The 12,728-nt window shown below is 38.1% G+C and overlaps 1 protein-coding gene across 1 annotated transcript in view; it reads left to right on the top strand.

Moving 5' to 3' along the window:
* Positions 1-12,728, top strand: part of PRUNE2 (prune homolog 2 with BCH domain) — a 362,578-nt gene that overhangs the window by 104,845 nt on the left and 245,005 nt on the right. The window contains 2 exon segments of the mRNA XM_042780613.1: positions 3,421-3,573; positions 7,349-7,443. Coding sequence (XP_042636547.1) covers positions 3,421-3,573; positions 7,349-7,443 — 248 coding nt within the window.

The raw sequence follows: 12,728 nt of genomic DNA, 5'->3' as shown, positions 1-12,728 counted from the left end.
TTTCTCTCCTTGGTGTATCTAATCTTTTGTCAAACACATTTTTGAGTTCTCAAATTCAGTTATTAAATTTATAATTTAAAATTTTTATTTGATTTTTTAATTGTTTCCAATTCTTTATTATAATTCTCCAGCTAATGTTTCTGGGTCTGTTGGCATTCTTTGTTTTTCCTCTTGAATTTCCAGTATTTTGGTCTTATTTGCTTTATGCCTGGTAATATTTTATTGATCACTGAACAATTGTTTGTGAAAAATGTAGTGATTCCGAGGCTATGAGTGATAAAATTGTTTTGCATAGTTTTGATCCTCAAAGGCAGGTTAAGGGAGAGGAAGGTCAACTAAATCTATTATGTGTTTGAACTGATTCAAATCAGAATTTCAGTCTTCATGAAATATTGTCTATTTTTGCTTCATCCTTCTCCTAGGACCATTCCCATTGCTATTGAGTCTATTTTGATTCATACCACCCTGCAGGACAGAGTGGAATTTCCTCACAGGGCTTCTGAGGCTATAACCTTTATGAAAAAATACTGTCACATCTTTCTCCCACAGAATAGTCGGTGGGTTTGAACTGCTGACCTTTCAGTTAGCAGCTGAGCTCTTAATCAGTGTCTAACCAAGGTCCCTTTCTCCTAGGGCTGTTGTTGTTATTGTTATATGCCATTGAGTTAGACCTGACTCATAGGAACCCCTCTTTGGGTTTCTGAGCCATTATCACTACGGAAGTAGATTGCACAACCTTCCTTCTGAGAAGTGGCAGGGGTTGGCATATTTTTCTATAAAGAGACAATTAATAAATGTTTTAGGCTTTACAGGCCATATGGGCTCTGTCACAACTGTTCAGCTCTGTCATCATAGCACTAAAGCACAATATGTAAATGGATGGTAATGGCTGCATTCCAATAAAACTTTATTTGTAAAGATAAATATTGGGCTAAATTTCATCCACAGACCATAGTTTTCCACAGACCTTCTAGGGTATAGCCCTCCTGAGTTCCCCACTGAATCCTTGGCCTATTTAACCAAGACTCCTTCTCCATGGAGGGCCCTGCACTCCAATTTTTGTCTCCTTAGCCCTTTAAACCTACGATAGATCAGCTACTTCTCAAACCATTGGATACAGTTTATGAGTAGCAAATGCTTTGAAGGAAAAAGCAATACCAGAAGTTGAGCTCACTTCTCTATATGTATTTCTCTCCAGTGCCTTCTCAGGTTTCTTTCTTCTCAGTCCTTTTGCCTGGGTGAGTCTTTGATTCTTTTGCAGATTTTTTTGTTATCTTGAATTTTATATCATTTCTTCTTGCCTAAATATCTAGTCCTAAAGCTCTAGTCATCCTGCAAATGTCAGTTTAGGTTAACTTTCTCCAGGAAGTCTTCTCTGACCCCTGAATCTCTTGCCCTAGGTGCAGAATAATGTGTAGTTCCCCAAAGATTGTTCTTACCTCCACTTGAAATGAAATTTAAGTGTTTACCACAGCTCCTAAAGTAATGTAAACTTCAAGGGGCAAGGCTATTTCTATTCCAATCTTGTATTATTAGCATTTACCACGATGCCTAGTACATAATAGATACTCAATAATTGTTTGTTAGCCACGTTGGCAGCTCCCTTAGCTGTTGGCAGGGGGTGATGGGATATTTTAGTTGTGGAATGGATGAATGAATGATGAGTGAATAAAATGTTTTAAATACATGAGCAGTATTTTTTTTTCATTATGATGTTCACATTCACTTGCTCCTCAGTATAACCTTATGAGCTGGGAAGACAATATTATTTCCTATTTAATAATAGAAAACTGGGAACAAAGAGACCAGGAGAGTTGCCCATGGTCTTCCACCATGCTTAATGGGGAACACAGACCTCATCTCTAGATTTTTAGGTCTCAGATCAAGTGTCCAGATTGTATGGCATAGTTTTCCTTCACCTACTATTTCTTTGCCCACTTTCTCTTTTACATTCTTGACCCCTTTATTTCTCTTTCATTTTCCCTCCCCCATGACTAGACCTATCATCAAGGCAACACTCAAAGGAAGCTAATGATGCATTGATTAATGGTGTGGTGGTTAAGTGCCTGGCTGCTAACCAAATGATTGGTGGTTTGAATACACTTGTGGTTCCACAGGAGAAAAGATTTGATGGTCTCCTCCTGTGAAGACTGCAGCCTAGAAAACCCCAGGGGGCAGCTCTACTCTGTCTTGTTGGGTAGCGATGAGTCACAATAGACTCCGCAGCACACAACAACAAAATTTATTGGAGATTTAATCAGCCATCATTTTGTCAATGCAGAGCCTCTAAGCCTAACTTCTCCCTCTCCCTGTGACTCTGTACTAGTCTGGGCACTGGATGCAGGAAAAAGTTGTAACTCTTCCTTTTCAAAGAAATGATGTCTGTAGAAATTCCAGGAGTTTTTGAGAACTCATTCATATTAATAAATTACTTTGTAATCTAAACCTAGCTTGTAAATCCTCATAACTTCTTGTTGTTCTTACATGCCATTGAGTTGGACCCTTCTCACAGCAACCCATCCTTGAGTTTCCGAGGAGTATCACTATGGAAGTAGATTGCCCAACCTTCCTTTGGTCCTCATAACTATATGACAATAAATTACTTCAAAACTGTGTATGGTGCTTTCAAGGTCAGGAATGACCTGCATGTCAACCACCTTGTCAGATCCCTTAGTATTGGCAATGGGGTAATAGAATCCTTTAGCTGTTAAAAGGAGGAAGTTAATATGCAAAAGCAATAATATGATGAGTGAGAACAATATATTCTCTGTGGTTCCTTAAAGGAAATAACTTTGACTATATTTTTAAGTAGCTTGCCATTCCCTTCCATTTTCAAATAATTTAAACCAAAATATATAATTTTATGTGTATTTGTGTAGGGTAGGAAAAAGCCATCATTCATTTTTGGGTCTATAAACTCTCTGCCAACATGTCCTCTAGGGGTCAGAGTCTGGGCAGATGGTGCCTGAAGAGTTTTCTAAGAATCACTTCCTTCCACCCTCATGAATAGAAAAAGAATTCTTTATAGACAAGTGCACAACTTTAGAGAGAGAAAACAGGATTACCGAAGCAATTAAAAAAAAAAAAAAAAACCTAACAAAACACTTCTGAAATTACTCAACATTTTCTAGTTCATAATAGCATATTTGGCATGGCTTTATTGGGATGGTTTTCAGTTCCTATCTTCTGAAACACAAAAATTGTAAGCATTGCATTTCTACGGTAAAGATCCTAACTGCACATTGCCATCATTTTGAATGGTATGCTTTGGTAGCCCTAGGTCCAGGCAAGGAACAAGAAGGAGAAACATAGACCAATGGACCAGAAAACACTGGTTTTTTGTTTTTTTCTTTTTTCTTTTTTGCCCATGATCTAAGTTGGATGGATCATTTAAAAGTTGTTCTTATTCCTGTATTTCAGGAAGCATCCTTTTCCAGTGTATGACCATGGAATCAGAGAAGATCTCAGAGAAACAAGAGGAAATCCTCTGCATCTTGGAAGAGAAATTTCCTAATTTGCCTCCAAGAGAAGACATCATCAAAGTCCTACAGGAGACCCAGTTTAGTGTTCAAGGTGAGTACTGCATCTCTTAGTTCTCTCCCAAAGGGAGATGCTTTGTGTGATGCAGTATTGAAAGTAAATTTGTATGTGCCTTCATTTTCCTTACTCTTGTGCATCTGGAAGATTTTCAGACACATATGTTGGTTCACCTGTAAACAGGTGGCTTGTACTGTGGCCTCTCCCTTGAGGCCTTTGTGACTGGATGTGTGATGAATTCATATGTCTAATGTGCATCCAGAGTCCCTGGATGGTGCACACTGGAAGCACTCTGCTGCTAACCAAAGATTGGTTGACCAAACATACCTTAGATGAAAGTCCTGGAAATCTACTTTCAAAAACAAGCCATTAAAAACCCTATGGAACACAATTTTGACACAGTAGGGTCACAATGAGTTGAAGTCAACTCAATGGCAGCTTTTTTCTTTTCTACAGTGCGTACTCTAAATGCACCCTTACATGAATCTCTGTGCTAAGAGGGTTCTGTCTTGAGAATGTGGCAGGAGCAATGGCAAGTACAATGGGATTTTATGCATCAGTTAATTTTAGAAAGAAATAGTAGAAAAGAAATGGTCAAACTGATGAAATTGTTCTAGAAGTCTATGCTTTGTCAAGAAGTTAATAAGCAAGGGAGAATATCTACAAACATTGCATTTGCTGGGTCAACAGGTTTAGTAATTAATACAATGCATTGAGTATTTAATATATACAGTAAAACCTATAAAGACCAGAACGTGTGTAAAGTAGAAACCTACCAGAGAAGGAAAACTCAAATATTTTCCACTAGAACAAACAACAGAAATGTGGTAAGACTGCACCCTGTCAAAGGCCGAAAACTTGTGAGACCCAGAAAAACACGGCAGTTCTGTTGAGTTCCTACTCTCACCGGTTTCATTCATTGTACCAGGTTCTCATACTCTAACTTTGCATGGATTAGTTCACTGAAATCTCATGACAACCCTAAAAGTCAGGTACTATTATATTCTCAATTTCCAGATGAAAATATTGAGGCACAGAAAGACTTCTTTGCATTCCCAGGTCACATACACCCAGATGGCAAGTCCAGGGCAAGATTTAAATGAAGACAATCTATCTTTAAGGTACAAACACTGAGTTACATGGGATACTCTCTTAGTTTGGAATCCCCCAGGGTCAGAGCCTTAAGCAAAGATGCTAGAGAAAATAGTTTATATGGGAAGTGATTCCAGAAGCACAAAGCATAGAATTTTACCTCAGACTTATCCCACTTGAGGGTTGCAATGATGTGCTGGAAACCACTCACCTGGGTTTGCAAGAGCTGACTGATAAATGTTCAGGAAATTTGTGAGTCACTTGATGTCACATCCATAGCTTGAAATCAGCTATGGAGTATTTATACCACAGAAATTGACAAACCACTATGCATCAGGATTTTTTTTTTGAGAGATGATTATTAAACATTTACCAGCACCCACTGGAATATTGAAGGCTGCTCCCAAAACCAAACAAAACCAGTTGCCCTCAAGTCAGTTGCAACTCATGGTGACTCCATTTGTGTCAGAGTAGATTGTACTACATAAGATTTCTCAGACTGTGACCTTTTGGAAGCAGATCGTCAGGACTTTCTTCCCAACTGACTCTGGATGGACTCCAACCTCCAATCATTTGGTTAGTGGTGAAGCACTTAACCATTTTGCTACCCAGGCACTCCTTAGGGCTGCTCCCAAAACTCAAAAAACTAAACTTACTGCCATCTAGTCAATTCCAACTTATAGTGACCTAAATCAATTCTGACTCATATGGACCTCTTGTTGGGTTTCTGAGGAGGTAAGTCTTTATGGAAGTAGATTGCCCCATCTTCCTTCTGTGGAGCAGCTGGTGGGTTTGAACTGCCAACTTTCTGGTTAGCAGTCCAATGCCTTAGACACTATGCCACTAGAGCTCTCAGAAGGTGTTAATTCCACAGGACTCCCAATTTGCCTCCTGCAAAGGGCCCAGTAGGCTCTGCTGGCCAGAAAAAGCCCTGAGGAAAAGAGACATTGGTGCTGGTGGTTGAGAGTCATGCTGGGGTTCATTGAAATGAGAAAATCTGAGGAAATGTGGGTGGGACATATCACGTATACCTTCTATTACATAGACACATGTATATGTAGCTGCACAATGGTAAGCATTTTATAGTTTTCAAACCCAGACCTAATTTTAAATATCACAACACATTTTATAAATCTTTTTATGCTATAGTATGATAAATTGGGGAGCTCTGGTGGTGTATTTCCTAAGGCATTTGACTGCTAACCAGAAGGCTAGTGGTTGAAATCCACCAGCCACTCTTGGAAAGGAAAGTTGGACAATCTACTTCCATAGTGATGCTGCCTCGGAAACCCAAGGAGGAGTCGCTGTGAGTCAGACCTGACTTGACGGCAGTGAGTTTGGTATTTTTGGATGATAGATTGTGGCCTTTCAGTCTTTGAGCTGAAGAAAACTATTTAGTACCTGTCTGCTTCCCAATGTGCTGTGACTGACAGGGTGTTCTAAGTCAACTGATGTCTTAACATGTATCTGGGAAAATATATGTGCTTTAGCAGGCCTTATTTATTATGAATCTTCTTCCCAAGATGTTAGGCCTAATCAGAGATAATACCGTATGAGAAGTAAATGTCACATTCACCTCCTTTTCTCTTTTTCAGTGATAGATTTTATTAAAGCACATTTGTCAAATATGCAATTCTGGATAATTTAGCCATCCTGGATTATTCCTTTTAGCATTTAAGGGACTCAACCACTCCTATTGCCAGAGCCAATTATAAGGATGGCTAACTTAATTATGATCCTTTTATGGGTCACATTTGTAAAGTGCATTTTGAGTAAAATTATACTGAAAATGTAGAGGCTCACGCAATGTTACTGAAAATGTATTTTGGCTTTTTTTTGGGGTATTATCTTTTTAGTTGGCATGGTTGTGCTAGTTTGTCTTTATCTTCCCAGCCTTTCCATTATCTTGTCCTTGTCTTCCTTGAGCCTCAAGAGTCTTACCGTTGAGTGTTTATTCTTCTGGCCTAACTTGACACTGGCTTCTGGTTGGGTTTGGCCAATGGGAAGAGGTAGAAACATGTTGTGTGTGTGTGTGTGTGTGTGCAGTAGGTGGGTAGGTTTGTGGGAGTGGATAAGGGATATGGAAGGAAGGAGAAGAGAGAGGCAGTAATATTTCTTCCCTGTTCCCTTCTGACTTTGGTGCTAAGTTTCTGGCAGCCCCTCCTACCACAGTTCCAGATCTCTCTTCTTGCTAATCTCTGCGTGTTTCATCATCCTGTATTTTTCTCCCCAGTCTTTCCCATGTCTCTGTGAGTGCTCTGCCATTAAAGAGTCTTCTTTTGAATCATGTAGTTAATGCTAATTTCTACTGGGATCCTCAGTGATGTGTGTATTGTTAGTACTTTAATTTTTGCCCACATGTGTATGTTTATTATGGATAAATGTGTATCAGAGGGGAAAGTATTGAAATTTTCAGGGTGAATTATTTAAATAATCCCCTGATATGACAAAAAAAAAAAAAAAGAGGGGCTCTGGTGGTGTTATGGTTAAAGCATTGGGCTGCTAAACAAAAGGTTAGCAATTCGAACCCACCAGCCTCTCTGTGGAAGAAAGATGAGGCAGCCTGCTTCTGTAAAGATTTACAGCCTTAGAAACTCTTTGTGGCAGTTCTACTCTGTGCTGTAGGGCTGCTATGAGTCGGAATCAACTTGATGGCAGTGGTTTATTACAAAAAATATTCCCCAAGTAAAATATACTGTTTTTTTTCTGTCACTCACAGATGTAAGTATTGAGCAGACAATACTGAAGGATCTAAAGGAACTGTCAGATGGAGAGATAAAAGTGGCTATTAGTAACGTGAATATGACCTTTGAGGTAAGCTACATATGCTTTTGAAGCAATGATACATTTTGCACAATGGGAGCATGAACAACTGGAATACAACATTCACCACCACCACCACCACCACCACATAAGTTGGTGTTTGTCTTGTGCTGTGAATTCTTTTTTGTGATATATTTCACTAGGAATAACTAATACGTTATTAGTTTGAGTGAAAACACTATGCTAAGCCAATGAAAAATACTAAACCTGTGCTCACAAGTTGAGTGCTATTTCACACATACACAAAAAAACCTACACCATAAACACTCATGAGTGTGTGTGTGTGTAACATGTTTAATAGCAATTATGCTGTATATGTGATAAGGCTTACTTTTTCTTTTTTTCTCTGCACTATCTTTCATTGTCCACAGAACTTTTCTAAGATAGCAGGTGTCTTTTGGCCTTTGTATGCTATTTGGATACATATTATTTTGATAATCAATGGTGACAACTCAAGTATTAATCATCTCCTTCCAACTGGTTAAATGAATGATTCAGAGTGAATGCTGCTCTTGCCTTTGTGTGTTTCCTTGGTAAATTATCTTTTGTCTACTTTAGGGGTTTTCAATGACTTGTATGTTAATCTTAATTAACCTAACTAATGGGAACTATATTTTATAGGGGCATATTTGTGCTGGGCTGTAGTCTGCGAATTTCTTTACTGTTGTAGTGCCTTTCTTGATGTACATAGCTCCCAACTCATAGCTTTACCAACTCATAGACTTATGGAGATATTTATAGAGAAAATGTTGCAGTATTAAGAATTTGTCTTTCAGTTTTTAGAATTGTATGCTGCTATTCTTTTTTCTCATGACAGTGATGTCTATATCAATGCATATATTTCTGTGGAATGGCAGACATACATATGGATATCCACACCTCAGAAAGCCTAGGAGTAAGCCAGGTGCTTTTTTTCTGTGGTCTTTTTGAAAAATTTATTCCTGGTTGGCTGACATCATGATTCAGCTCTTATATCTATATGAGTACTGTGAGGTAACTGCCATCACTAAAGATAATCACATTTTGTGGTTATATTAAAAACTCAAACCAAACTCACTGAGGTTGAATCGATTCTCCAAAGAGTGGGTTTGAACCACCAGCCTTCTGGTTAACGTCAAATGCCTTAGGCACTCTGCTAGCAGAGCTCCCCACGGTTACACTTTATGGACCACATTATCATTGGATGTAGTTGGTATATGGATTTGGCTGTTTCTGTGGACTTTCAGATTGGTAAATGTTGATGTGAATCAATACAAGAAATACGGGCAATTTGGGATGCAGTAACTAGATAATCACCTTCAATTAGAAATCTGCTTTGTGTCTAGAAATCCAAGGGAAGCATGGATCTTGCAAGGGTCAGTAGCTCTGAGAATCATGTCTTCTAGTTCAAGCCTTAGGGTTTTCTTTCTCTTTCCCACTACCCTGTCTCCCTTCATTTAATGGCATCTTATTAGGTTTTACATGCCTTGTTTAGAATTCCTTTCCAAATTAACATATAACATCTTGTAATTGCTTAGGGAACTGTCTAGTTAGCAAATTATTTTCAGGCTATCAATATAGCTTTAATATACCTTCACTTATATATTATAGAGGTATACAAATGGCTTTGTCAAATACATTAAACTGTAAATGTTTAGCAGGCTGAATAAGTGATAAAACAATCATCTTAATCCTGACAGCAATTTACACAGAGGTCCAGTAATTAATCAGGTGGTTAAGTATATGTCTGAGAGTGCTATATGAGCTTTCAGGGGGAGGGAAAAGGATACTTGTGCATATAAACAAAATATACAGTTTAAACTCTAAACAGCTGAGTGAAAGCTTTTTGCTTTTGCATAATAGAGATATGAGAAATGGAGAAAGAACTCATTAGTAACGTTGCATATCTCCCTTGATGAGAAAATGCATAGTATCTAATCTGGCAATTGGAAAAATCTCCAAGTAAAGGGCTGAGTTTGGTTTTCTCTGTAGGTTCTCTTGTAGTACAGTGATATTTTCCTAATCTCTACTCATTTCAACTTCCTTTCCCATTTCCATTGACCTAACTTGAAAAAATAATGAAAAAATCCTCAGAATCTTATTTTGCATGTTTTGGAGCATCAGTATAATCTAGATATATTCTCAAAGAAATGTTCTTATTCCCATGACTTTCAAAATCTCAATTGTCCTCTGAAGTATGATCAAAACTTAAACCAAAAAAAAAAAAACCTAACCCACTGCTATCAAGTCAATTCTGACTCAGTGACCCCATAGGACAGAGTATAACTGCCCCAATTTCCAAAACTGTAAATCTTTACAGAAGCAAATTGCCTCATCTTTCCATCAAAACCTAAGTACTTCATGTCTTCTGTAAATTCTCCATCTTTCATTACCACTTTCTGAACTCTTGCAAAATGTAGTCTAAATGACAATTTAAAGCTTAAACCTATACTATACCTTCAATTAATTTTGGCCTTCTTTCATGTATTTAGTCATGCCTAGACAATATTTTAAGTTACTCGAGGGCAATGATGGTATCTTTTACTTCTGTTTCCGTTTTATTTCCTGGCACAGTGCTAGACACATAAATACAAATACTTGTTAACACATATTGATGTTTACAATTTGTTTCTTTGATATATGATTTTTATTTCCTTTTAAATTTAAATAAATCAGCTAGAGAAGCAAAGTCACCTAGCAGCATCCAAGGCAACAATCTTTGATCCCTTCTAGTTTATTCTCAGACTACTCTGGATGAAGCTTGAAATCAAATAGATAAAAATGTACCACATATTTGTAGATAGTGCTGCTTATCCAGCAGTAGAAAGATGAAGTGGGCAGCTTGGTAATGTTACCTGTCACTGGAAGGAATCAACTGGAGGTTCTCTGGCATGCCAGGGATATGGGAAAGAGGATTCCTTATGTTTCCAATGGTCCTTTGCAAGGCCACAATCCAAGCACTGTATGTGTCATAGCCTTCATTTGCCCAATGACCAAATTAATTTTCTTAGGTGGAAATATTCAGGAAATTAGAAGAATTTGTCTCTTTGCATAATTTCTCTGCAGCATAATTTTCAGAGGAAATCACTCTAGTTTGAGAGGCTGAAACCATTGCCTTAGATACATAGGTTAACTCTGACACTTTACAAGTCTAGGAGAAAGCTACAAAGAGCCTTTTCCCTAAAAATCCAAGGACTTTTCATTTTTATTTTAATATATCTCACAAGTGATTGTTGTAATCTGCCCAACGTTGTATAAATTAATGAAAGCTACCATAAAGAGCAAATTATCACAATAATGTTGAATTGACAGGTTTTGCAGTGAGAGATGCTCAATAGATGAGGTCAGTATGAATGTGAGTTTGTGAACTGGTAGAAATAGCCTTTTCATCAGAAGCCTATATAGGTAGAGGGGCAGCTGTCCTTATAGAGAGGACCTTTGGAAGCTAGGTCTGTAGACAAGACACTGCAGTCCCATTTCATATGGTCTCTGGGCCATTCTGAGTCTGACTGTAGCACAATCCTGTGGGGCTTACACATCAGCATTTTGGAATCCTTCTATAATTATTCTTCGCTGCAACTTCACTGATAATTGTTGTACCTCTTGAGCCATTTTCTTTGCCTGGCAATTTATTTACCAGAAGAAAATTTATAGATATCAAAGCATGTACTTAACTGGAACAAACTTTAGCTTTATTCTTTTGCCAGCAGAGTAGGTGGCAATTATGCTTCTTGGGCCTAGCTTCTCCCTAGAAAAGCAGTGCATGAAATTGTTAGAAGTTAGGAACAGCTCTTTCCATTCTAATAATGTACCAATGAAGCAACTGAGATTGCTTGTAGCAGTACCACATTATCAATTCCTTTACTAACACCAAATATTATGACACCTCTTCTACTCACTCCCAAAGGCTGTAAGTCATTAGCATCTATATCCTGAAAAGACAACAGCCAAGTACTGATTTGATCACTTTTAATTATGATCAATTGCTTTATGATTTATTCCTGTATAGATACTATTGGTTATATATACTATTAATGAAAGCAGTCATTTATTGATAAATTTAAAAAGTGAAAGTTAGAATAAAGCTGTATCTGTGAACCTGTTAAAGGTATTGATGGTTCAGTAGTAGAATTCTCTTCTGTTTAGAAGACCTGGATTCAATTCCCAGCCAATACCCGTCATATGCAGCTACTACCTGTCCATCAGGGGAAGCTTACCTGTCACTCTCACACTGGAAAGGTTTCAACAGAGCTTCCCAACTAAGATGCATTTGGAAGAAAGGCTGACTTAATGGCAGCTGACAACAACGTGATCCTGTTGCCTGCTAAGCATATATCAACTGTTACTTACATATCTTTTTAATTTCAAATCATTATTCCTTTAAACAGAGGGTCAGAGAAAAAGGGGAAGACCTTCAACTAGATGGATTAACACAGTGGCTGAAGCATTACAAGGATTGTGAGGATGGCATAGGACCAGGCAGTATTTTATTCTGTTGGGCATAGGGTCTTTATGAGTTGGAGCTGACTCAGCAGCACCTAACAACATTTCTTTAAATGATCTGAAAGAATTTTCAATTCTTGATAATTACTTGGAGCAGGAAGAGTTATTCAGGGCTGTTTTCTCTCTGGGTCTCTGGACTGTTCTGTGCTCTCAGCCTGGCCTCCTCATGACACTCTGCTATTTGAAACCTGGGACAGAGAACACATGGAATGCATTCTGGTGAAATGACTCAGAGACTGCTGACTCATCCTGCCTTGCCCAGAGTTACAAGTCAGGCTGCACCTTGGAGCATTGCAGAGGGAAAAATACCAGCATTTTCCATTAGCATTAGGAACACTGACCAGAATGAATTCCCAAAATCACTGCTAAGCTCTTCCCTAACAAAAAGGGGCATCTTACTCAGTCCTCAGTGAAGTTTAAGTGAACCATTTTAGCCAGTGATTTAAGACTGGTCTGAAGTATGATTTGCCAATTCTGGACACCATATATGCTTTCTCATTGTTTGAGCTAGGGGTTTTTTGGAGGTCAAGATGAAAACACTTCCAGGATATTTGACAACTTCAAAATATCTAGCAAACAGGAACCTCAACTCAAACAAAAAACAGGATAAGACAATAGAAATAAAATCCCAAACAAAAGTCTCATTAAACATGGAAGAAGAGGAGGCAATAGAATTATCTGAGAAGGAATTTAGAAGGTATGTTTATAGAACTCTACAAGAGCTCAAGGAAACCCCAAGGAGAATACAGACAGTACCCTGAAATAACTCAGGAAAACCATTCAAGAACAAAATA

The sequence above is a fragment of the Orycteropus afer genome, unplaced genomic scaffold (genome assembly GCF_000298275.1).
Source record: "Orycteropus afer afer isolate SDZICR_OR568_19922 unplaced genomic scaffold, OryAfe1.0 scaffold00005, whole genome shotgun sequence".
Taxonomy (NCBI): Eukaryota; Metazoa; Chordata; class Mammalia; order Tubulidentata; family Orycteropodidae; genus Orycteropus; species Orycteropus afer.
The sequence above is the reverse complement of the archived record's forward strand: the minus strand, read 5'-3'. Positions and strand labels throughout refer to the sequence as shown.